General features: G+C 46.4%; 2 protein-coding genes across 9 annotated transcripts in view; one reads left to right on the forward strand and one right to left on the reverse strand.

Annotated features, from left to right (window-relative positions):
• On the reverse strand, window positions 1-23,604 carry nckap1 (NCK-associated protein 1). Of its 6 annotated transcripts, none has more exons than XM_076169371.1 (33): window positions 23,318-23,604; window positions 18,130-18,147; window positions 13,987-14,097; window positions 11,791-11,877; window positions 11,630-11,686; window positions 11,167-11,309; window positions 10,983-11,073; window positions 10,751-10,888; window positions 10,490-10,538; window positions 10,131-10,287; window positions 9,974-10,030; window positions 9,559-9,655; window positions 8,513-8,619; window positions 8,280-8,412; window positions 7,902-7,983; window positions 7,742-7,800; window positions 7,503-7,648; window positions 7,041-7,173; window positions 6,731-6,850; window positions 6,194-6,333; window positions 5,962-6,093; window positions 5,643-5,861; window positions 5,419-5,549; window positions 4,991-5,088; window positions 4,806-4,899; window positions 4,642-4,724; window positions 4,468-4,548; window positions 4,291-4,384; window positions 4,095-4,211; window positions 2,959-3,068; window positions 2,232-2,321; window positions 1,410-2,093; window positions 1-1,372 (listed from the first exon to the last, which is right to left on the reverse strand). In XM_076169371.1, exons 1-32 carry the CDS (start codon window positions 23,423-23,425, stop codon window positions 1,977-1,979), a joined length of 3,399 nt encoding a protein of 1,132 aa, XP_076025486.1. In that variant the 5' UTR covers window positions 23,426-23,604; the 3' UTR covers window positions 1-1,372; window positions 1,410-1,976. The 6 variants fall into 6 exon arrangements, with proteins under 6 accessions (XP_076025486.1, XP_076025485.1, XP_076025483.1 ...); XM_076169370.1 differs by having other exon boundaries at window positions 4,642-4,721; window positions 11,791-11,883; XM_076169368.1 differs by having other exon boundaries at window positions 11,791-11,883.
• Window positions 22,527-26,809, forward strand: part of LOC143015428 (dual specificity protein phosphatase 19-like) — a 9,432-nt gene continuing 5,149 nt past the window's right edge. Inside the window, exons 1-2 of one of the 3 annotated variants that reach the window (XM_076169404.1) lie at window positions 22,527-22,690; window positions 24,869-25,115. In XM_076169404.1, the coding sequence (XP_076025519.1) occupies window positions 24,893-25,115 (223 nt within the window). In that variant the 5' untranslated portion in view covers window positions 22,527-22,690; window positions 24,869-24,892. Of the gene's footprint in view, window positions 22,691-23,559; window positions 23,694-23,844; window positions 24,417-24,868; window positions 25,116-26,809 lie in introns of those variants that run through there. The other 2 variants (XM_076169403.1, XM_076169402.1) reach the window with 2 other exon arrangements.

Consider the following 26,809-nt stretch of genomic DNA (forward strand, 5'->3'; position numbering starts at 1 on the left):
TCAGGTCTGACACAGCCCTAAATTTATTTATTCATGTCATTAATGTTACAAGATGGAATCAGAGACACAAAAAAGGTTAGAAAGAAAACCGGCAAACCGCTCCACATCAAAGTGTCTGAATGTTCCCACAGATCTGTCTGTCATGCTGCCAATGATACACAGTACACACACATACATGGAGCCTCCTGCTGAGCCACATGGCTTTACGTGACAATATGCAGCATGAGCGCAAGAGCAGAAGAGATAAAGGGGGCGTGGCTCGTCTACGCACCTCTACATGAGAGCCTCTATATGCTGCCATAGGAAACATAAATGCCACTGTATAAACATCAGCCCATAGTGTCCAGCCTGTCTGTCTGCCTGTCTGTCCCTCTCATGCCGGGTGGACGCTCCATCAGCTGCAGGTTCAAAGTGTCAGAAGAGAAAATGGTTTTGTTTGTGACTGCAGCTTCTCCTCTCGTTGTAATACTTGAACCAGCCTCTGAACACAGAGACGCTGCTCATCACTGTGCTCACTGGAGTCGCTCCATTACAGTTAAAGGGAACTGATTATAAACATTAGAGATTAGATTTAACACATTAAAGTTTGCTGATTTAGTGACACCTAGAGAAGAACACAGTTGTAAGTGGCTGTGTTCACACACAGGTCTAACATGTCCCCTTTAAGAGAGTGAAGCACTTCTGTCTGACAGGGAGTGAGGATGGGGAACACTTGGTCTCTCAGGAGCCACTTGGTGGCCAACGGCACAAAACTGTTAGAACACAAGAACCACAAGCTGGTGTGAGCCGGAGACAGAGAGAGGAGGAAACAGGAAGCTCTTAGATTTCTACAGACCTGTCACAGCTACTTTACACCAGGAGAGGGAGACAGAGACAGGGAGGGGCAGAGAGACGGGGACAGAGGGGGGGAGAGAGAGAGAGACGAGGACAGAGAGGGAGGGAGGGCGAGAGAGAGACAGGGAGGGAGAGAAAGCGAGCTAAGACCTGCTGATCTATGTAAGCATTGGAGTTTAATAAGTTAGGGACGCTCCCATCATAATGCTGCAGTCTTCCAGACAGCAGAGGCCTGATCTGCTGAAACCTTCACCGTCTAATTACTTAAAGAGTTCACACCCAAACACTCCTCTTCCTCACCCACATACACCACTTTAGTGTCGACACATTTGGCAAATAATCATCATCATTGTCATCATCGTAAAAATAAAACAAACATTGAAAACAGACGAGTTCAGTTCACATCAAAGTAGAATACAGATATTATATCTTTAACCACAAAAGTTTCATGTTACGACTAGCTAGGAAAAGAAAGAGAGCATCACCGCGTTACACAAGAGAGTGTGTATGTGTGTGTGTGTGTGTGTGTGTTTACTGTCTGCACTGGATGTGTGTGTGTGTAAACTTACAATAACAAGCAACATACGTCTTTCATCATCATCATCATCATCATCATCAACACAGACCCCGCCCCCGCCCCGCCCCCCCCTCCCCCCAAACCAAGCATCAAAGCCGCCGCCACCACAAAGAAGTCTGAAGCTGAAAATCTCTAATCTTTCATCAAAAACAACAAAACAAAGGAATAGTTTAGAGTCCACTATATATATACTATATATTTATATTTTTGTTCTTTTAAACCAACCAAACATATGGTATATTAGGCGTTGCTATGGTTATGGTCCCTGGCAACATCATGAAAAAAGTACAATGATTCAAATCCAGCTAGAGTTTGTTTGTCTAATGTTAGTGTCACGTCTGCCTCGCTGCATTGCATCATGGGTGTTCTGTGTGTTCGTGTGGCGTTTACTGTATTTGTTCTGTAGTGTGTGTGTGTGTGTGTGTGTGCGTGCCTGCGTGTAGTTGTGTAGGGAAGGCTTGGTTTAGTGTAAAGTCTGCACCTGATCTCACTGTGTGTTTGGTGTGTTGGTCTATGCTGTAGTGCTATAAAGAGTGTGCGTGTGTGTGTGTGTGCGTGTGTGTGTCTATGCATTAGCACTGATGCTCTGTTTATAGACGGCGTGGTAGGCGTTTCGCAGCAGAACGTAAGGGAAGCAGGATTCCAGCAGGTCCATGGTGAGGAAGGGCGACTCCTGCACGATCTGAAACATGACACAGAGGGCAAGAGAGAGAGAGAGAGAGAGAAAGAGGGTGAGACAGGCAGGGTGGGAGACAATTTGTTGCCATGTTGTGTCTTTTATGCAACCAGGTGTCATCTCTTGTTGATCTCTCTCTCTCACCATGTCCAGCAGCAGGTAGACAGATTCTCTGTTACGAGTCGTCATCTTGTCCGTCTCTTGGCCGATCTTCAACAGGCTGGACGAGGCCAGCTACACACACACACAGAGAGAGAGAGAGAGAGAGAGAGAGAGCGAGAGAGAGAGAGAGAGAGAGAGATCATTAGTTCATCATCACGTCCCCTCATGACGGTGAAAACATTTGAACATTATCAGAGTTGTACATTTCTACTAAACATTTAAAAGAAAAACACAAACAAGGAATTTCCAGAAAAAGTCAATATTTCCTCGTTGATAAGCAAAGTGTCACATCCGGGTTCATCAATCAAACGCACATCGAGCTGCAGCCAAATGAGTTTGAGTGATAAAAGTTTGTTAAAGATCAAAGAGTGTGATGGAAAAACACTTGTAACCCTCAGGAAAGGCGTCCGCCCTGACACACTCCTGTATAAAGAACGTGTTTGCTCCGGGCGTAACTCAGTGCATGTATTCACTAAGACGTGTGATGCATCACTCATGTATGATTGAACAACAGCAGCCTCTTAACTCTGTCTAGGTAAAATTGATCGTTGGAAACTACAGTGTAATTGGCGTCACGAACAGGATTGATGAAAAAATATTAAAAAGGGGGAAGAGGGGGCCGACTCCACACACTGCACACCTTTAAATGAGAAGATGAAGAGCGGGATGAGTGTGTGTGTGTGCGTGGTTGTGTGTGCGTGCATCTTACAGCCAGGAACTCTTTGAGGCGGTCCTCGATGCTTCCTTTGTGGATGGTGAAGAGCGCCGCAGCGATCTGGTTGATGGCTTTGGCCAGGCAGTGGATGTTGTTACAGTGTCCTGTAGGGGGCAGCAGACACACACGCTGAGCAGAGCAAGAGACCACCGTGGGTTTGAACGTAAAGAAAGAAGAACGTCGAGGCTGCGCGTCGTGTGTGTGACTCTTATAGATTCGCCGTACGCCAGAGGGGAATTGTCTCTCCTGCTGCTCTACATGGACGTGAGCTGCATCTCCATTTCAGCTCTGGAGCGAAATTCAGCCAATCACTCTGCTGCAGCACTTTATCAGACATACCTGTGCCAACGTAAACTACTGGAACGTAACCTCACCTTTAGAGCATCAAACAGTCATGAGAGGAAGAGCAGAATATGGATGTGAGGCACAGAAGGTGGCTCTGCTCTGCATGCTGCTCTGCCTCAGACTCCACCTATGGACCAACACTGTCCATGGCTATCTGCACCTCCGGCTCAATGCTAACTGCATCCATCGGCTTTGTGCACAATGACAATAACGTTGAATCTGATCCAATCTAATCTGATCTGATCTGATCTCTGTCACGTGTGTCTCTGATCCCTGTCCTGTCACATCTTCACCGCTCTGTATCTGCAGACCTAAACTCAGCAGCACAAACAAACAAACAAACTGTACTTTGTTTTTTTAATGACTTTGAAGGACTCTGGCTGCTCTGCAGCTCAGTCAGCAGTTTGTTTCCTCCACATTGTTTATTTCCTTTTTTAATTAAGAGAAGCAGACACAGAACTTCCTTCATAACCACAGGACACACACACACACACACACACACACACACACACACACACACACACACACACACACACACACACACACACACACACACACACACACACACACACACACACACACACACACACACACACACACACACACACACACACACACACACACACACACACACACACACACACACACACAGTCATCTGAGGTGAACTGTGGATTCTTTCAGCAGAATGTTATTCTCCTGAGTATCCATCCGAGTGTTCCTTAGTTAAAAACAGGCACAGAAACAGAAAACATTGAGTCCTCACACACACACACACACGTCTCACCTTCAATGGCCGGGCTGTACTGTGACATCACGTTGCTGGCCAGGGTTGGCAAGGAAACGGCAACAAACACCATCAGAAGGCAGGCGATCTTGTACTCTTCCTCTGGACTGATGTTCTCTACACACACACACAGAGGGTTAGATGCAGTGTTTGGTGCCTGGTTCAGTGTTTGTGTTTGTGTCTTTGTGCGTCTCACCGCTCTTCTGTGAGGACAGAGCAACCACCAGCGCCGGGTCGATCTCACAGGGTAAACCTGCTGCTGACGACAGCTCGTACACGTTCATGGCCACCTGCACACAAACACACACACACACACAGTAAGGCCCCGCACAGTCACACTGGGCATGTTCAGGTGTGTCTGTGAGAGTGTTACCTTCATGTCCGTCTCTCGCGGGATGTGGTCCTTGAAGTCCTCCACTGAGCTGACCAGGAACGGAATGTGACAGGACAAGACCTGGAGACGGAGACGGAGGGAGCAGAGTGACACCACGGTCCAGACCAAGAGGGACCAGAGGTGTGTGTGTGTGTGTGTGTGTGTGTGTCTTACATCTCTCAGAGCCTCCTGTGCCAGGGAGCGGAAGGACAGAATGACTCCAATGATGGTCATCCTCTTCAGAACGCTGTCCACTGCTGCAAACACACAAACACATAAGCAACTCCGCTCTCTAACCTCCTGATCCATGCGTGTTCAGTGTGTGTGTGTGTGATTACAGGTGAGCTTCTTGAACAGCGCCGCCATGTGTTCCGGTTTGTCGAAGCTCGTCCTCATCTGGGTCAGCACCTCCATGTTCTCCACCACCAGTTTCTGCACAGAGGCGGAGACAGAGACGCTGCTCAGCACAAACCTCAGCTCGTCTGTTTGACTTCCTTTGATGCCGGGAGAGAAGCAGGTTTACCTTCAGCTCAGCCACCTGGGAGGAGATGTGCCACATCAGACTCTCGCTGAGGAACTTCATCCCGTACGGCCCCAGCAGCTCCGACAGAGAGCGCATCTCTGTGACACACACACACACACACACACACACACACACACACACACACACACACACACACACACACACACACACACACACACACACACACACACACACACACACACACACACACACACACACACACACACACACACACACACACACACACACACACACACACCTCATTATGTTAAAGAAAAACAGGAAGCAATGGAGGACATCGCCAAAACATGGAGGAAGCGCGTTACCATGGTGAGAAAAGGCTCATTACCCTCCTTCTTTTAGTCGACTAATACATCTGAGAGGAACTGTGTGTGCGTGTGCGTGTGTGTGTGTGTGTGTGCTCGTACCAGAGATATCAGAGTATTCCTCAGCGTTGAATGTGAGCTCGTTCTCTGTGGGCAGGTTGACGAAGGCCTTCATGGCAGGGAAGTAAGCGATGTGACCGTTACTGACCTGACGGAGCAGGGTCTCCAGATACCTACACACACACACACACACATAACGGGGCTTGTCAGTATGGGGCACGGGCTCGTACACGTGCGTGAATCCCCTGTGAGGCGTCTGCCCTCACCAGTTGGTGTAGAGGCTGGTGATGGTGGGCTCGCCGTGGCTGTCCAGGTGCTGCGTCTGCTGCAGAAGCACGTTGTTGAAGACCCGCGTGATGTCGATGGTGACGTAGTTCTCTATGGACTGCAGCACGGTCATGTAGGCCCTGACGCTGGTGAGCAGCTCGCTGGGCTTGGCGATCTCCTGAGTGGCCTGGTTGTACATGGTCATCCCCACTATGGACCTGCAGACACAAGGGCGTAGCGTCGGCCATCTTTCTTACAGGAAGTACCTCAACTATAAAACGATAAGAGGTACAGCAAGGTAACAAACTGCGTGCTCACTTGGTAAAGCGGATCTCCAGGTGTGAGGTGAGGTACTCTCTGGGAGTGAACGTGTGCTCCCACACCACCAGGTTAGGAACGTAGTTGATGGAGAAGCAGAGCTCAGATAACGCCGTGTGGAGTTTATCCAGGCTGGAAGAGCAACCGGGTCAGAGTGAATATGGAGACACGGGGAATGAGAGAAGACCAAGGATACGTGGGGACAAATGAGAAGTGTGTGTGTGTGACTAACTTGGTGACCAGTAGTCTGTTCTTCCTCATGCTCTCCACTCCAGGCTTCTCTCTCTCCGGCTCGCCCTTTTTCCCTGTGGCCTTCTTGCTCTTCTTGTTCACCGCCTGGCTGATCGTCTTGGCACAGTGTTTGGGAAGCAGCTGGAGAGGGAGAGAGACAGACAGAGAGAGAGAGAGGCAGAGAGCGAGGGCGGGAGAGGGAGAGACAAGAAGGGAGAGAGAGAGAGAGAGAGAGTCAGATTATTCATGACCTGGATAATCACTTTATATTTTGAATAAGCAGCTAAACCGGAGCACAAAGATTGCGCCATGAAGCTTTGAGTGGCGTCCATCAGCAGAGGAGCGGCAGCATCAACATGACGGCTCCATATTCAACCCTCGCTATGAATGACTGAACAATTTAACGGTCAAAGAAATGTCTCAGCCGGCACGTCCGTTCACCTCCACTTTGATTTTGTGGACAAAGGTCACAAGCTTTGAAACATAATCTGTGTGTGTGTGTGTGTGTGTGTGTGTGTGTGTGTGTGTGTGTTCCTACCTGGTCGCTGAGTGTACATTGTTCAGTGCAGATGTCAGTGATCAGGTTTCTGGCTTGTTTGGCCATCTCATCCAGGAACATGTTGCACAAAGACAGACTTCGATCCCCTATGTGGTGACGCTGGAGGGGGGGAAACACACACACACACACACACACACACACACACACACACACACGGTCACACATACAGTATATATAGAAACTACCAGGATGAACAGCAACAACTTGGCTTTTAGTATGCTTTATGTTGCCATTTGTGTGTCTCTGCATCTGTCTGTGTGTGTGTGTGTGTGCGTGTGCGTGTGTGTACCTCCTCAGGACAGAGCTCGTGTGTGCAGGACATGAAGTGTGTGCAGAGCAGAGGGAAGCAGATGGAGTGTCGACTCTGAGAGGGAAGCTCCAAGCACTGCTGGAACATCTTCTCAAACGCACGGCTGTAAAAACTGCACACACACACACCAACACACACACACAAGAACACACAGATTAAAATGCATTAAATTTAAAGGAGAAAGATAAACAGTTTTATGTTTGTGAGGTAAACGCTTTGTGTACATAAAACACACACACACACACACACACACACAGTTTAATCCTATAGAGAAACGATAACAGAACTTCACCAGCTTCTCTTAAGTGAAGTATATTTCTAACAGAACAGAAGGAGACGTTTAACTTTCAATCCTGCAGCACAAACAGAAACAGACTTCTGCTCCTCCAGTAAAGTGAACAGCTGAGTGACTTTGAATGACTGCAGAACTGTGTGTCTGACCAGAATATGGACAGGTCTGACGTCTCCACCAGCATCTCCACCAGAGAGTCCACCATCTTGGTGTGGAAGATGATGGTGTTCATCATCTTCCCCAGCTCCTTGTGGTCGGCGATGCCCAGGCTGGCTTTAGACACGCTGGTGTAGGCCTGCAGGGGGCGAGGAGGAACAAGAGGAAGAGTGAGGAGGAGGAGGAGACCAGGGGACAGACAGACACCTTAGCCTGGACGAAGCACTCGTACCTGCAGCCTGAACCAGTCCAGCCTCATGCCTCGGAAGTCAAACACCTCCCCGTCCTCCACTGGAACACAAACACACACACACACAGTCTACTTCACAGCCAGTTCAGTTACCGACATCACTACCGCTCCACACTGCTGAGAGGGCAAACCGTCACTTTACCTTGTTTGACACTGAGCGAGGTCATCGTGTTGACGAATGAAGACATGATGATGGACTCGTCCTCTGGACACACGGACAGGTTCTGTCAGACAGACGGGACACGGGGCGGATTAGAGACAAAGCCTCAGCACGTGTGTGAGGAGGCTTTAGACTGAAGATGAAGCAGAAGAAGATGGAACTGTCTTCAAATTCATCTTCTGCCTCTCTACCTGTGATGTCGTCTCATCGTTGCATATTCAGGTCATTACTGCTGAGGTGTCACAGTGTGTAAGAGTGTGTGTGGGTCTGAGAGCGTGTATGTATATTCAAGAAGCGTGTGTGTGTATTCAAGGAGCGGGTGAGTGTGTATTCAAGGAGCGTGTGTGTGTGTATTGGCACCTGCACAAGTTCGTTCAGCACTACAGCATCAAAGCCAGAGAGGTACTGGACGTAGTATCGCTGCATCACAGGGCCGTACTTCCTGACGTGAGCTCGCAGCTCCTCCATGTAGAAGATCAACTCTGCTATGTGCCTGCAAAACACACACACACACACACACAGCACAATGAGCAGTGAAGCAGAGTGTCAGTAGGTCTTAGATGTCTGTGTGTGTGTGTGTGTGTGTGCTGTACTTGTCTATGAAGTCGTCTGTGCTTTTCTTCTGGATGTTGTCTGCGTGTCGGAGCAGCCAGATGATCTCGTCACGGGCAAAAGACAGCGCCATGAACACAAACAGCGCCTGGAGAGCAGAGAGAGGGAGAGGAGAACATGTGGGAGGCAGCAGAGAGAGAGAGAGAGAGAGAGAGAGAGGCAGAGAGAGAGAGATAAACAGAGTGAGGGAGGGAAAAGTGGAAAACCTCTACAGGATGACTCTAAGATAGATTACTGAACTCATCTGAAAGTAACCACACACATTTCTCTCTGCCTCGGAATCGATATGCAATTTGTTTACGTGCAACCGTCTTCAGTAACACATTTATAAAGGACTCCATCTCAACTACGCTGCTCCCATCTATCATCATGGGGAAATATTAAGACAGCAGCCGGAGTTAAACCCTCACTGGAGCCTAACAGCATCAGGGTTTGATCTGCACAAACACTACACGTGGGTTTGGGCTCTGAAGAGAGAAGCCTGAGCTTTCAGACGCAGAGAGAACTACGACAACAGCTGGGACGGTTTCTATTGAATGATGGTGTTATGTAATGATGGTACACACACACACCAACGATACGCATGTACACACACACTCGCTCACTTTACGCCTCGTCAGTATCTGCACGATATCTGGACATGGACGAGCCACTTACACATGCAGGGGCCCGAGCGCGCACACACACGCGCACACACACGCACACACACACGCACACACACACACACACACGCACACGCACTTCTGTTGGGCCATTTAAGGTGGTATTTCCAGTGGTTTAATGAGGCAGTGACAGTGGTTGCAGCAGCAGCAGCAGATCTCTAAACCCAGGAGCTGAGAGCTATTTAAGGCGGTATTTCAGTGTTTTTGTTGTGTTAGGGTCACAATAAACCAGACACCAACTTTATACTGGTACAGATCTATGTTGGCTGTTTAAGGCGGATTGGCCGTCTTCTGTCCAGCTAAACCCAGGAGCTTAATGCTATTTAACTTGGACTATTCAGAGATTTAAGGTGGAATTGAGTTACCTTAGGTCCCAGTAGTCCAGGCTGGTCAGCTAAGACGGTGGCCAACTCCTTGAGAGCCGACCTGAGGAACTTGCGCCTCTCTCTGTGCATGGAGCCCCTGAGGAGACAGACACACACACATGATGATTACACAGGGTGACACTTACACAACGACCCCATGAGGACAAAACACGAGCAGAGCAGAGTGACAGAAGATGAATGAGGAGTAAGATGAATGGGTATGAACGCGGAAGCAAGAGGAGAGGAGACAGGGGGAGGAAGGCGTGATGAAGTTGAGGTTCAATTGAAAATGAACAGATAAGAGTCCAGAAGCAGGGACAGGGAAGGCAATGAATTCAATCTAAACCAAATGAAGATGTGCTGACACTCCTGGTTGTACATGTGGAGGGACTCATAGGTAAAGTGAAGGACGTACGCGTGAGACAGGGCCTGCTCCTTGCACTCTCTGATGTCATTGATGCGTTTGTTGTACCTGGAGAAACGCACACAAACAGAGACAAACAGATTTATAAGCAGCCCCTCTTCAACCTCCCTGACGGTGGTCTCAGTGCAGCGGGTCCACGTTCTCCTACCCTCTGATGTTGACGAACAGGTCCTCCGCCGCCTTGTGGATGTGGAAGACCTCGTCCCTGAACAGACAGAGGCAGGTGGAGCTCTGCAGGGCCAGCTTCCACAGAGACAACGCCGCCGCGTCGCTGCTCAGCACCGCATGGCACAGGATGAAACCAACTGCAGAGGGGGAGGGGGGAACACCCAGACGTGACGGATTCACAGTGAATCATACAAACATGTGCTAAACATGTTCTACATGCAAAGACCACAGTGGGCTTCATCCTGGCAGATCGCTGGAGAAGGCCTCCGACCGTCATGAAGCACACTGCAGCCTCATGACAGCTTTCATCATCATCATCATCATCACTAGTGTACTTACAGACGATCCACTTCTCCATTGCGTCAAGTGAAAGATATTCACACGGCATCTGTGAGTGAAAGATGAGGTCATCACGACTTACAACAAACTCAACTGGCAGAAAACGGATTTACAACACAGGAAGGCAAGACAAAGGTAAGACTGGCTGAATATTGAAACATCAGCAATTTAAAAACACTTCTGCCTAAATGAAGAGTAAACAAAGGTCGGAACGGCATATTAGATGTGAATATACACGAGCGAAGTCCTCTGCATACTCACAGTGTCAGACTGAGCCGGGTTGAGCATGGTGGAGGGAGCAGAGATGAGAGAGAGCAGCTGGGCGTTCCTCCACTGGTCAGCAGACAGATTCCTCCGGGGGTAGACCATCTGGAGACTGATCAGTGCGTCCGACAGAGACTGGGGCCAGAACAGAGACACACAGTGGGTCAGCAGTAGTGATGATGATGATGATGATGACCATTGCAGGACACAAACATCTTCATCCATCTACCTTTCCGTGTGGAACAAACTCCTCCATCATCTTCTTCATCGGGTTTTCATAATCCACAATCATCTGGCCCAGCCTAGGGTACTCCCGGTCACTATGACAACACAAACAGTATGACACTTACTCACTGGACCCTGGTCATTACTTGACACCTTCACACACGGAGGCTCTGCAGGGTTTAGCTTACCTGGCTCCATGCGTCATCTCGTGGGCGTAGTTGTAGAGCCCGATGATGGCCTTCCTCTCCTCTATGCGGGACAGGATGATCATCAGAGTGTTGTAGGTCACCACCAGGTCCAGGTAGTTCTTGGTCAGGTCAAAGTTCACCGTCTGAAAGGAAACACGAAAACATTCTATCTCAGCTACATGTTGCATGTTTGTAGCCCTGCTAGACACTCGGCTCTGCCTGGAGACTTAGAGCTCCTATCTGAAGAGGACTTTAGGACCACCAGATCCAGATCCTACTGAACCAGAACCTGCTGATCCAATGGTAGTGGAGCTATGGTGCGAGTGTTCTGGTTTGAAGGCTGTCTGTACTATCTTTAGTCTCTGCTGCTCTCCAGTGGAAACACAAGTGTTCAAAGCGGTTTGAATGGTTGTCTATGGTCCATCACACACTAACTCATTTTCTTCTGGTATCACACACTCACGATGTCAAAGAAGACTTGGCAGGCATCGATGGTGTTCAGCAGCTCACACACATGGTCCTGGAATAGAAAACCTCATTACAATCACCAGCACGACCATCCATGACATTACAGTATACATACTGTATATAGGTATGTGTGTGTATGTGTGTGTGATTTCCTACCTTGAACTCCATAACATCTACAAAGGTAAAATAGTAGAGAGCCAGATTCTTCAGAATCTCGGACTTTTCCTTCTGCAGCTGAGCCAACTGTTGCTGTAGAAACCACACAGCAGATATGAAGCAACATGACAACAACACAGTGTCCAGTTTATGGGCTGTAACAGTTCATATTGGTGATATCAGAAGATACAAAGGGGCTTAAACGTCTCAATCCCATCACCGCTTGTTTCCACAGGACCCTCAGGTGGGTTTAACTCAATTTTGGAACCAATTTTCTTCCACATTAAAGTGCTCAAAATGTGGAATGAGAAAATAGGTTTCAACCCACGAGGAGTTGAATATCAATAAATGCTCTCAAATCCCCCTCAGGGATCAATACAGTTGATTCAATCGCTCGGATATTCTAAAGGATCTGGAGCAAATTGGAGTGCGGGTCTCATAACTCTGATACGGACGGTGAATTATTCAGAGGATTGGGTCGGACAAAGTTCTTATTCATTTTTAGAGAAACCGGGAGAAACTTTGATAATCAGACACAAAGATAAATCAAAAAGACGCAGCAGTCCTAAAACCCAAAGCTATGTGAAGTCAATTTACTTTGGTGGGGAAAGGAAAGGGTTCCAAAGTAAAGTTGGACTTTCAAAGCAGAGCTGGCCGGTTCCCCAGCACCTCCGGGCGTTCCCCCAGAGGTCACAGGTTAGAGATAGATGACAGATGGAAACTGTGATCAGCAAACAGAGCACCCAGAATCAAAGTTCTCTCTGTGTTGGTTTGATACCTGGAGAGTTCTGGCTGTAGATCGACGCTGTGTACAGAAGAACTCTCTACCTTTAGCTAATAACATGAGGTTTATGTGCATGGGACTGAGATGATGAAGATGTGAAGAGGAGTGTATCCTGAAGAAGAGGAGTGTATCCTGAAGAAGAGTAAGAAATGAGGAGTGTAGGTGGAGTCTGACGCCGACGCTGCTGCACCAAGGAGCTGAAACCTGCTCAACTAAACCAAATACAGCACAGAAGGCATTTAGACTGTTGAGGCTTTGGTTCCACCTGTGTGTGTGTGGAGCAAAGTGCTGGATTCTTTAGATTCTATTTCTGGTTTGTCTTGTATTATTCCATCTCTTCTGTCCTTTGCAGGTTGGATGAGAGATTGACTCGGGCGTGTAACCGTTACATTTTCAGAAAGGCTCCTCCCCACCGGGCGAACTCTCCTCATACTCTCAATCAATATGTGCATGAGGTGCATGGAAACGCAGTTGTGACAGATTAGTTTGCTCCTTAGTGCAGTCAGTCAGTCAGGCTGTCAGTCAGTCAGGCTGTCAGCTGACAAACCAGGCCGGTCAGCAGCCACACAGTCCATCGGGAAGTAAAGCAGAGGCAGAGAGGCGGAGCCAAGCCAAAATAGGTACAAAACATTACATGATTACAAACACAGCTACAAGAACTCAAATACAAAAACTTAGTTACAGAAACTTAGATACAAAAACTTACCAAAAAGCACAAGTCCGGAATAAGCCAAGTTTAGCATGCAGAACATAAACAAACACAGAAACAAAGCAGAAAACAACGTAAGGGACAATTTCTGCACAGTTATACTGAATAAAGCAGTTAGCTAGACACGACTACACACACACACACACACGCGCAAAAACACACAACCGCTGCTAAATGACAACATACACGCCAGAAGCTATGAGCTAAGCTAACAGTTAAAGCTCAACGAAACACTGGATGAGCCATGACTTTAGTTTAGTGCGCTCGGTGCACACACACACACACACATACACACGCACGCACACACACGCAACAGGGATGCTGTGATATTAAGGACAGTTGTTATTTTGTTTATTGTATTCTGTTCTTCGTGTTCTTTGTGCTGTGAACAAAATCCAAACTACCTGTAAACCAACGATATGCATGTACACACACACACACACACTCGCTCACTTTACGCCTCGTCAGTATCTGCACGATATCTGGACATGGACGAGCCACATACACATGCAGGGGCCCACACACACACACACACACACACACACACACACACACACACACACACACACACACACACACACACACACACACACACACACACACACACACACACACACACACACACACACACACACACACACACACACACACACACACACACACACACACACACACACACACACACACACACACACACACTTACGTTATTGTTCCGCGTCTCAACAGCCGGGAACTTCCTGACGATAAATTTTACGGCCGACTCCAGGTTCTTATCAACCAGGTAGGAGGGCTTGGCCTTGGGGTCGCCGCATGCCTGGAGAGGAGAAGAGAGAGGCGGTGAGGAGGAGGAGGAGAGACACAAACACAGAGAAGGTCAATGCAGCACTCTTCATCATCTCTGTCATCATGTCTGTATCTTTCTCTTCTCATGATCCAGAGCCTACAGTCCAAACTGGTTCATCCTGGGAGACTGAATGTGTGTGTGTGTGGGGGGGGGGGGGGGGGAACTAAACTAAACTAAGTGATTCTAAACCAAACCTATAATCAGGACAGGAAAATGAACAAAGACCATACATCTGCAGAGAGATAATGGGTCTAACCTGCCGGCCAATAGATGGAGGAGGCAGATTCCTACATGGCAGTAAAGTTTGGATCAACCAGGTTGGACTGTGAGAATAAACGCATCAGTGGTTCTCAGCCGCTGTGACGCAGAAACAAGTTTTGCATTTCCAATAGCGACACATTAACTGAATTTGATGAGATTTAAAGCATCTTTTTATGATTGTTGCCCTGTTTTGAGCATCGCTCTGCGCTTTGCCCAAAGGCAACACTGCCACAGGAGGGCGGAGAACCACTGACACGGACGCCTGTGCTGTAAACATAGGGTATCAATTCAGACAGCATCTGAGTCATCACTGGTTAATGTCACTGCATGACAGGCAGAGTGATGGACGGGTAGAGGAGGAGGAGGAGGAGGAGGAGGGGGGGGGGGGGGGGGAGAGAGGCAGAAATACAGACAAGGACAGAAAAGCAAAGGAGAGAGAGAGAGAGAAAGAGAGAGAATGGCTCAAGAGGAATGGCAGGAAAATAAAGGAAGTACTGCCCCTGTGCCCTGGAGTTAGAACTGGAGTTAGAACTGGACTCAAACTGGACTTATTCTGCATCAGCCTGACTCCCCTGATGTTGGCAGGAAGCAACAGCATGCATGCAGTATGGGTGGAGTAGTAGTGAATGGAGAGGAAGATGTAGTTCATGCATCATGGAGCATAAACATAATGTTTGTACACAGTTTGTTGGCCACCGACGAATCCCAGAGCACAGCCCACTGGGATCAGAACAGAACCCTCTGAGGATTCCGTCCATATCCGTTTAGAAAATGACATAAATCAAAGCTACAAGCTACAAACCTGCTACAAATGTTTCTGACAAGAGGAAATATGAAACTGCTTATAAATCTGAAACTAAACCACAACCGGGCCCAAGGATTTCCCTCTCCTGGGTGCTGAAACGGGCTCAGAGTCAATCAGCACAAAATGAAAGCACGACACAGCAACATCAACACAACATTAACAGAGCCTATGTCTCCAAAGAGCGATGAAAGGTTCCCTTCTCTACACGCTGCTCCAGAACTGATCCAGCGTCTTCGTCTGGGAAGGGTAGCCTCACTTTTGGGCTACAAACAGACCTGAAACTTTCAACCCATAGATGTCAGTCGACACTGGTCGGACAGAGAGGATTCAGCCTTTCATCACCCTTTGAATGGAGACCAGATCAGCACAGACCACAGAGGCACGTCGCTGACATTTGCATCTCAGATTATTTGCTACAGTTCAACGCTGAAAGCAAATGGAGGAAAATGAACAATAGTTTCATCTCTAGGTGTTTTGGTCGCTTTTCTACTTGACCAATCAATACACTGTGTAGACCAGGGGATCCACTCCAGTCCCATGTGAGCCCCAATCCAGCAGGTTTTCCATCTTGTCATGCAATTCCTCTCCTGGCATTCCAAGTATCTCTCAGGAAGCTGGGAGGCCACAGTGAAAGGACGGCAGGATCGGGGCTCATGGAAGCTTGGAGACCCCCGATTCAGATCATCTTCATCTGCTCGATGTCGATAGATAGCTGGCAGATATAAATTAAAAAACAGAACCGAGCATGCTGAGCTCTTGTCGAGCTGGTTCTGGCACACGCACACACACACACGGTCTCAAACACAAGGACTTGGACCAAAGAGACTGCACAAAGAAAAACACAGGAGTTACAGTCTGATCAGTGGATCTCAACTTGTTTCCTTGTTCTCACTTCTCTCATACTTCAACTTCTAACTTCACTGGCTGTAAATGCTCAGTAAGAAGACTAACAGTATGTTTACATGCACAAAGTAACACACCTACCTCTATGTGATTGTACATAGATTTGTTCAGGCATGTAAACGTCTTAACTAGGATCTGCAGACTGGCCTCATACTGCAGTGACGCAACACGCTGTGGCTCAATCACATTTGGCCTTTAATGGCAGTAAGCATTGAGTGCATGTACACATACTGATAGTTACGGTGAGTTAACTTAACTGTAGGTCAGTGAGACTGTTTAAGTGTGTAAACCTGATAAGTAACAAACAAGGAGATCAAGATGTCATGCAATCTCAAAAGCACAAGCCTCACTTTCCCACAACCACACTCACGGTCTGATGGTCACACACTACTTGCCCGTGTCTATCCTATGCAGCACACTGGCCCCTTGATTGCCCGCCAGAATGTAGTGACCCTTTGACCAACCGTGGGGGAACTGTTGCATAAGAACACGGTTCAGTTGGTGGCTTGGATCAGTATGCTGACTCAACATGCCGTCACCTGATGATTGAAGCTCACCTACTCATGATCTTTGACTATTTAAATGCTGGGCATCACAGGAGAAAAAAAAGCACAAATGTATTATTCGTGTTTTTGTCATTTCATGGCGTGGCGCTGCCTGTTAGTGGTGGTGGCTGGAGCAAAAAGCTGGCTGGCTGGATTTGGGTGGGGTGGGAGCTCGATGGAGGAACAGATGAGAGACAGGGCGCAGTGAATGAAGGGATGCCACATGTGAATAAGCCGAGGATCAGCAGTGGTCAGGGATGGAGCACAGGGGAGGGGGGGGGGTGTTGTTGCCTGGATACCAGAAAAGACCTAAGCCTCGCCTCCACAACAGCTGGTGACTGAGTGACTTTCTCCAATTGTCCCCACATTGACGGCCGTGAGCGAGGGGACACTAGCCTAGATGCCACTGGGCCTAGGGAGCCTACATTTGAAAACTAATAACGGCTACCAATTACTGGAAGAAATATTCAAACACCCGATGGCACCATTGAAGTGATCCCTGGGAGTCCCTGTAAACCACTTTGTCAACCGGTGAGACGAAATGGAAAACAAACGTGTCCTCACAGGGACAAATTATTTGTTGGTGCCCGTTCGGTCTGTGAGTGCGATCGTTTGTTATGATATGAGATTAACTGCTGGGGAAAGCCATGGGAGCTTGCACACACACAACCGAGGCGATCCACTGAGCACCGGTCGCCTGCCTGAATGGCCTCCTGGCTCCAGTGGAAGCTTTGGTCCTTTCTTTCTTCTTTGGTGGTATTTCTCATCTCTACTGAGAGACGTACACTGATTTAGCCTGCAACTTACAACTTACAAAGCCTGGATCAACTTTCTGAGGACAACAATGTTGACTACACTGACCTACTACACTAAACATGTGGACCAACTATTACAATAAGATGCCGGATAGAAAATATGACCAAAAATATCCAATAGAAAGAGACTTTGACCACAGAAAATGCATCAAATCACTCTGTCATGCTGTTAATCAATGAAATTGCTGCCTAATCACATTTCCAATTCACGATTAAAGTTTTAATTCGATGAACAGCCCGATCCTGTAGCTCACCAACCTAAACAAGGATCCATCATTATGGGAACCACATGTGGGGACAGAAAAACACAATCAACACTACAGGAACACGTAAACAATGCTATCATCCTATATGAGCAGGAGAGACGTACCCATTATCAACAACAACAATAATCTGATTCGGTTTCATGTGAACGAGTAGAGCGTCAGAACAGAAGTGAAGCCAAACAAAGCAAGCCAACTGGGTTTCGGTGGCGGGCTGGTACAGCTGAATGGAGCCGAGCGCTAATCCGGGTTTTCCAGATTCAGACATGAAGGAGTGGAGGAGGAGCACAGAGGAGGAGCAACAGATCAGCACAGGTAGCCAGGAGGAGGAGGAAGAGAGGAAGGAGGAAGAGGAGGGAGTTGAGGAAGGGTGAAGGGGTAATCAGTGGAAGGTGATAAACTTTGCAAACCTTCCAAACTTGTCCTTGCTGCATAGGAGAGGGGGAAGCATTGGAACAGAGAGAAGAAGAGAAGAAATCAAAACAAATACGCCACCCAGACAAACTACTGGTTCACACACACACACACACACTACTCTCATTAAAGGAACAGGGCTGTGAATTTCTGGCTTAAACGCAATTCCATTACTCAACTTGGCATATCAATTATAAATATAAATTATTTCTCTCATTTCAATTTATTTAACAATTCAATGCAATTCAATGCTGTCAGGTTGTTGTGATTCTCTTCTGAGATGACACACAGACGAAGCACAGGGGGCTTCAGATGACAGGAACCATCTCATGTGCTACATAAAGACCAAATCAAACAAATTAGACACTTTCCCAGTTATTAGCCTGAACAGTGTTGACCTAGTAACAGTAGTCATAGTTACAGTAATGGCAGTAGCAGTCAAAGCAGTGATACTAGAAGCAGAAGTAGTGACAGTATTTTAGTACCTTCAATTCAGTTTGATTATTGTGATGGCTTTCAGAGTTTAGTCAGGCACTGGGCCCCCGGTGGCCCCTGTTGGCCTCTGATGGGCCCTGTTCGCACGCCGGGCCACCAGGTGTCCCTATGAACCCAGGTTTCAGCAGCTCAGGGGCGGCGGCTGAAATAACGTGGCCGTCAGCAGCTCCCCTGTCAGACCAAGTTTGTCTGCTGCACTTCTCTCTGGGTGCAATCCTGAGACTATTCTGTTCCTTGGTTGTTGCCTAGTAACCCATTGTGCAGAATGTGCAGATTTCAAGCTGGTGATTTGTCATTTTCTCCTTCTGTGAAGATGCTGCTGCATGATGTGCTCAGTCTGAATCTGGTTTGGACCGACTCACACTCACTAACCCCCCCCTCACCTCTAACGCACACAGCTTCTCTCACCTTCCGGGACCTTTGCAGCTCATTGGTCATTGTGGCACCTGGATGCAGCCTGGTGGGGCAGCTGTTTCTCTGACAAGTCTTATCTTTAAGCAGTACTCGATTTAACAAATGTAACTAAGTACAATATGAATACATTATGATACTTTGGGGAAGATAACAGGGACATAATGTGCTTCACTGTTGCTGTGTTATATGTCTGACTGAAGATTCTGTTGACTCCACATTTCACACAGGGAAGGAAATATGGTAGAATTATTTCTGTCCTCACTGACCGGAATCAGAACAGATGCATACTAGTTACACAATTCACTCAGATTGTTATGCATCTTCAGTTTTTAAAACCAAGTCATCCTCTCATAGAAGTCAGTATAGAGAGTACAAATGAAAGTAAGCATCGGACACAAATGTCCTCCAAATAAAAAAAATAGGTTAAATCTGCTCCTGGGACTCATGTGTCCTCCTTTATATCTGTGTGTGGCTGCAGCTAATGCCCCCTGTGGCGCACAGCAGCTCTGCTAAGGGAACCATGACCAGGTGACCAGTGAAACACACAGCATGAAGCAGTAAAACATATCTGCAGTGTTCACCCACACAAAATACACAGAACTGCAAGAAATGTAATCAGGAAGTGGAGACTTAACCCGATAACGTGGCAATCATATAAAATTGCTCAATTTGCAGGAAATGTGTGTCTGAACTAAGACACCAAGATTGTTGTTGTAAGTTGGAGCATTTTGGTGTTCACTTATGGTCTGTAGTCCGTAGAACTGTCCCTTACAGAGCAATGTTTCCATTACTTCAACAGTGCTATAAAAATGTATCTTGTGGATTCCCACATAGAATGCTAACACCTTGTAAAGTCTATGTTCTTCTTCTACTATTTGTCCTCATGACGCCCTGCATGTTCATCTCCACAACATTCCCTCAGCTACTTCAGGTTATGGGGCGACATGTCAGGAGCTGCAGACTGATGTCAGAAGGCAGCCGGACACTGTAAGATAGAGAATCTGCTTCTCATAGAGAAGCTTTGAGAGGCTTTTCGATATGTGCCAGGGACACAGTTCATTGGTTCCATATTAGTCCATTCATAGGGCGTCTGACCCTCTGGACCAATGGACCTTGAAAGTGAACACCAAATATCTCCAAACTTACAAAAAATGACACCGGCGTCATTCAGACACACAATTCCTGAAACAAAGAGGGTTCTGATCGCAGACATCAGAGCCAGATGGAAAAACACAATTAGAAAATAATTGACTATGCTGTTATTACATTACATTACGATCATTTGGCAGACGCTTTTATCCAAAGCGACTTACATTACATTACCACCCTTCGCAGAGGGGGGAGCAATTGAGGGTTCGGTGCCTTGCTCAGGGGCACCTCAGCAGGGGCTCGAACCGGCGACCCTCCGGTTCCCAAGTGGAAGCACTACCCACTGAGCTACTGCCTCCCTCCCTATGTTATCTCATATACAGAATATACTCAAGGACTTTTTACCTAACTGCAAACACACTTAAGTCTATGGAGGTTACCTGGATGTTCACAATAAGTACCCTGTGACTGCTGTGTGTGAGAAATAAATGGATGTTAGATGGTCCCTCAGCTGGAAAATAAGCACAGCAAACAATAAGTTTACACAGCTCAGCCAAGGAAAGGAAGGAGGAAATCTTGAAGGCAATTTTTGTATGACTAGACAATGGTGTGTGATGAGCAAAGAGATGTCAAATGAAAAAGGAAAAACTTTGCCATGACCTTAGATGGGATTATTATTGTTAGTGGACATGAACTACTCACTCCCTCATACTACAAACCCAGCCTGTCGTCCATGTTTAAGAAGCTTAATAAGGCTGCTGACAGCTTTGTTTACATATCGATGTCCAGGGTTTTAAAAAATTACAAATATATCAATATTATAAACAGTATATCAATATTATGAACGTGAGCAAAAGGTCCCCAAATTTTAGTTTCCAGGTTTGTATTCATCTTGCCAATTCAGAATCAATCCATTGGTAGCATGACTGCACATCGTCCTGCTTCTTTGGTTTTTGGCTTTGGGATGCAGTTCTAAGTAGAAGGAGATGCTTTACCCATATCACAGTGAAAACAAAACCCCGGGCAGCTCACAGAGGAAGACCATGTAATGATGATGATGATGATGATGAAAGAGAAAGAAAACGGAAGAAAGGGGGGGAGGAGGAGGGGAGGGTGTATCTAAAAGAGTAATTAGCAGCAAAAACCTCGGTGTTTGTGTGAGCCTGGCCTCTAGAGAACATGCAGCCAGAAGAAAGGTTACAGTGATGTAAAGGGAACAGCTGGAGTCGGGTATGGATTTCTCAAAGATCACTTCATTTTTCTGACATTAAATCCTAAACTAAATGTGCCCTTCAGTGCTCTGCCCAGTGTTGTGTGTGTGCTACACTGTAAATAAAAGGCCAAATAGATGGGCAACAGTGTGTGAGTGTGTTCAGTCAGCATGGACTCGCCTCTGTTCTCTCACACACTTTATGAGGATGTGACTGAACTCTTATTTCACCATAGACACCATGGCAACACACACTGACAGAGCCCCTACAGTTTACCCCTCACTCAAGCTATTAGGGTAACACCCCAAACAATGACTCCGTTTTTAGAGCAACAATGCCGTGTGTGAGATGGCAATTTGATTACTGCTGCTGAAACAATCAACACAGCCATAGGATATAATGGCAATGATTGATTTATTAACTGAAACTCTCTATGCTTTTGTAAAGACAAAATGAGGGATTTACAGGCGTCGCTTTGGACTCTGAGAACTTGTAGAGAGAGAGACACTCATCACAGCTGTTGATAAACTAAACATAAAGACAGATGTACATCAAGACCAGGCACTGTGTCAGACATGTGGAGGCTCATGTAAACACCACACCTCCAGAGATACGCTGGAAAAGAGCTGCAGATTTCAACTACCAACCCTGTTCTGTCAATATGACAAATCATCACAACAACCAAGGAAGAGAACTAATGTCTACTGTGGTGTTCCACCAAACTGGGAGACAACCAATGAGAAGTTATTGTGGAATAGCAATTTTTATTTGGACCAATGAATGTTACCACAGGTTCCCAGAGTCCAAACTAACACAGGTATTTATCAAATACTGACTTTAGTTAACTTCATACAAAAGCAACGCCTCCTTACATTGGAGATAAACACTGAACTTTATTATTGATTACTCAAAAAATGAATTGACATATTTGTTGATCCATCACTACTTTGTACTGCCATACATTTGGGTTTAAAATCTATGTTCTAATTTAGAATTATAGTTCGTAAATTGAACAAAAAATGACAGTTCAGTTAAATATTTATTATTTATTGAGTGGAATTAACAAGTTGTTTTGTTGTTGTAGTTGTTTTTTTGTTATCTTTTAGACAGATTTCATATTTTGAGCTATTTATTTCACATTCCTGACTGATGAGATGACCTTTCTATAAACTTACATTTATTCATGAGCATTTTGACACCGTAGAAAAAATCAACGCCTGATCGGAAGCATTATGGACTGATTGGTTGTGTTGTATTGGCACAGTCTGCTTAGAAACAGCAGAGGAAGGCGATTGTATCTGTCAGCAGCTGCTCGGTCTGACTCGGCCTGGTAAAGAGTAGTCGACAGGTCGGTGAACGTGAATACTGGTTAACTGCTGGTTAGCTGCTGGTTGGCTGCAGCTGTGTGGCGGAGCAGAGACGACGCCCGGCTAGTAGCTAGTTAGCTTAGCCAGCATCCGCCATTACCAGTCAACGCTAGCTGGTGGAGCAAGCTAACGCTACTGCGGGCCCGCACCGGCTGCTAACAACCGCGGGGGCTTTATTTTGCACCTTTAGCTGCCACCGGGGGTCATGTTTGATAAAGGTCCACCGCAGTGATAACAAAGCGAGTTTTTAACCGCCATGAACCCAGCCTCCTGAGAACAACCACCGGGTTACCGCAAGCTAATGCGCTAGCTTGTGGCTAAAAGCTCCATAGCAAACATTAAAGGATGTTAACACCGTTGTGGCTGATATAAATCTAAGCGCTGCACATTTATAGACGCATATATGTAAATAAATGAATTTTATAAGATATTAGTGACGTCTTAAAGTGAACACACTTGCATTAATGTGAGTTTATCTATCAGTCAGTGTAAATTCAGCATTCACACAATCTGTCGTTATTATGGCACTGAAACGAGCCGCAGGTGCTCTCTGAAGCATCTGCCGTGTCTGCAGACGGCTCGGCGGCTTTAGGAGTGTGTGTTCGAACCTTTTTGATGTTGTAAACACGGGTTAACATCCCGATGCCTCTGTCGTTGAGGATGGTGAGCTTCTCCGCCAGCTTCTGCTGGCTGGGCTGGATCACTCCCCGAGACATCTTGGTGCTGTTCGGTTAAATCTCCAATTCAGCCCAGAAAGAATTCAATCAAAACGAGCGATCTCCGCCGCCTCAGATCCGCAAATGAATAAAACGCCGTGATGTGTGCCCTGGTTAGACGCGTCCCATGGCCGGAGATGAGGCCAGCAGCTTCCTGTACTCCACCCCACCGTCTCCCTGCCTGCGGGCTGTTTTTCGGGATGAAGAGGAGGTGTCCAGCCTGGCTCCTGCTGCCTTCACGGGACCTGGGGAATAGGAACACTCAGAGGTGGTTGGGAATTTTAGTTTTTACTTCATTACATTACATTACATTACGGTCATTTTGCGGTCATTTTGCAGACGCTTTTATCCAAAGCGACTTACATTACATTACCACCCTTCATTTCAATCTTGCATTGTGAGAAAATACACAGCACTTAAGTTGTATTAATATGATAAATGCTCCAATAAACATTGACAACCGTAAAGCAAAGCCACAATGATACAGTTTAAACCACCTTGCTATAACAATATGAACTTTATAATATAAAACATAAATAATGATTATTACTGATACTTACATAGTATGTTGGCCCAGTCTCTTCTCTCCATTGTTTTCCGTTTTTAGTACATATACATGTATTCTCTCCCTTGTGCCAAGTTCTCTATATTTCAGTATAACATTTAGAAAACATTTTTCCCATAAAAAAACAAACAAAAATAAGTTTGCTTGTATTCCTTATCAATTTCAGGCCCACACATACCAGCCTGTCATTATAAATGAACGTGTTGGTGAGCAATGAGAATTTAATGGAGTAAACTGTTGTATTTTATGTGGCGCACTTGAACGCGTCACGCTGTTGACGCAGCTTCCGTCTCAGCTGTGTGTGTCTGTAGCTCAGCTCTGCGCTCCTCACACACGCTTTTCCTTTATCTAACAAAATATCAACAATAATGCGATCGGTTTAGGATTAAACAAAGATTAAGGCGCGTTTGTCGAGGCTGGTGACAGGTGGGTGCACGCAGATCTCTATAGACTCCAAATATCACCACTGTTTATGCTTCACTCATAATTTGCGACCACAGATTCCAACTGATGTTTGACAACTTTGAGCTGGATATAGCCCAGGAAACACATGTCGTCAGGAAGTATAAACGTGTAAAACAAAGAATCACTGAATGTCACAGAAGAAAATATTCATTGTTGTTTTATTGATGGTTATAATCACAAATGACAGAAACTGTTTACTCAAGTGTTATTATTTATCACTGCTGGATAGAAACCGATTTTGACTGTAATCCAATTCCATAAAATGTCTTTACCATCGTTTAAAATGCAACACAAAAAAAATGTTAAGAAGAAGTGTGACATAAAACCATACAGAAGCCAGAACTTGTATTGATTGAATGATTTGGTGCTATATGACACATTTCACTCAGTTATGCTTCTTCCGTTTGTTTCAGCTGAGTCCCACTGACCTGTACGTGATGCATTCGCTGGCTCAGGAAATCCAAGGCTTCTCCAAAAACCGTCTGAAGAAACAGTGCACACATGTTACCACGGTGACCGGCAGGAGGCTGGTGGAGAGGAGGAAGGAGGGAGCAGACGGAGAGGTGGAAGAGGAGGTGGAGGAGGAGGAGGGGTGTGGATTTGTTGAAGACAAAAGTCTGGACCTTCAAGTCGGCATCGTTAGACCCCACCTGCTGCTGGGTAACAGCTTTACAACTAGTACTATTGTTATTACTCATATTATATGGCAGTATTACAACTATTGCTGCTCCTACCAGACTATTACTAGCACTACTGTGACTACTACTACTATTGTATCATAATATAACTGCTTCTCCTATCTCGCCGCTCCTGCTACTCTACTACTGCGGCTTCGACCTTTAGTTCTACAACTGGTATCATTGCTAAACTTGCAGCAGGTGCAATTAGCACTTCCAAGTACAACCATTGCTACTACAAACACTACAATCATGAGTGTTACAACTTCTGCTGCTACTAAACTAACACGTTTCTTGTGACCACTGCTGGGTCTCTTCTAAGAGAACTACTTAGAAAGATAAGATAAGACAGAAACAAAGGGAAGTTCATGTAAATTGTGAATAATTCACGAGTAACTAAATAAATATTCTGACTTCAACATTTTTAAAATGCTGGAGGAAAATGAGAGAGTTTGAAGCTACCAGCACCTTGTTGTTGTTGTTGTTGTAGTAGTAGCACTGCACTGGAGCAAATGTATTCAGTTACTTTCCTTAGTTACTTTGCACCTTCTCACTCACTTCAGTATTCAGACCTGCCGGCTCTGTAGCTCCTGATTTATGCCTGATAAAAATGTCATCAATAGTGGATTTGTCTCAGGCAGCAGGATGACACACACACACACACACACACCCCTGCATGTCAGCAACTTGCCATCCTGCTGAAGTGTCCTTGAGCCTGACATTGACTCCTCCAGCAGCTCCAGGGTGCCGTTCTGCTCTGTAGCTAACTCATAGCACTCGCAGCCAGAAAAGGAGAATCTCCCAGCAGGGATCCATAAAATATTACATCTGTTAAGCCAAATGGAGGCGACTCAAGGACCTTTTGACCGCAGAGAGCTTCAGCGCTTATATCACGACTCTGCTTCTCATTTCCCATATATGAGCCAATCTTTCTGTCTAACGGCTCCTCCATCACTCAGAGGTTCTTGCGCTCCATCAACCTGTTATGGCGCCGTTGAGGTTTGCAGTAAAGCGTCTTGTTAAACTTTTCACAAGCTCCTCCAATGTTGTTGACGTTGGCTTTTAACCAAAGTTCTTTTTAAGCAAGCTGCATTTTTATCCTCTAATGCCACAGTGTCGTCTCGTCACTGTGCGCTCAGAGAGGCTGGAGGTGAATCGTGTCTCTCTTTAGCAATGAGCATGAGCTCAAACAAATCAAAAACAATGTCTCAAACGGCTCCACACAAAAGCTGGGATGACAGAGAAAACCAAGAAAGGAAACAGACTACAAAGAGTCAGAAGAGATGAAATGACACAGGAAAATAAAATAAACACACCTGAGTCCTGATCCAGTAAGACGATCCACAGAAAGGCTGTCAGGAAGGATCAGAGAAAGGGAGAGAGAGAGAGAGAGAGAGAGAGAGAGAGAGACAGAGAGGGAGAGAGAGAGAGAGAGAGAGACAGAGAGGGTGGGAGAGACAGAGAGGGTGGGAGAGACAGAGAGGGAGGGAGAGAGAGAGAGGGAGGGAGAGAGAGAGAGAGAGAGAGAGACAGACAGAGACAGAGAGGGAGGGAGAGACGGACAGAGACAGAGAGAGATCGGGAAGGGAGATGGGGGAGAGAGAGAGAGAGAGACAGACAGAGAGAGAGAGAAATGGGGAGAGAGACAAAGAGAGAGGAAGAGAGAGTGAGATGGGA

The sequence above is a fragment of the Genypterus blacodes genome, unplaced genomic scaffold, assembly GCF_046128005.1.
Source record: "Genypterus blacodes isolate CSIRO-AG114 ecotype Tasmania unplaced genomic scaffold, CSIRO-AGI_Gbla_v1 ptg000201l_1, whole genome shotgun sequence".
In the NCBI taxonomy this organism is placed as follows: Eukaryota; Metazoa; Chordata; class Actinopteri; order Ophidiiformes; family Ophidiidae; genus Genypterus; species Genypterus blacodes.

What these genes read in the sequence shown, in the direction of transcription:
- nckap1 (XM_076169368.1), bottom strand. Translation starts at nt 23,425, where the DNA reads ATGTCTCGGGGAGTGATCCAGCCCAGCCAGCAGAAGCTGGCGGAGAAG. An exon ending in AATGGAGAAGTGGATCGTCT is followed by an intron (nt 10,288 to 10,489) that starts GTAAGTACACTA and finishes CCCCCTCTGCAG; the next exon opens with TTGGTTTCATCCTGTGCCAT. An exon ending in GAGCAGGCCCTGTCTCACGC is followed by an intron (nt 9,656 to 9,973) that starts GTACGTCCTTCA and finishes CTGTCTCCTCAG; the next exon opens with GGGCTCCATGCACAGAGAGA.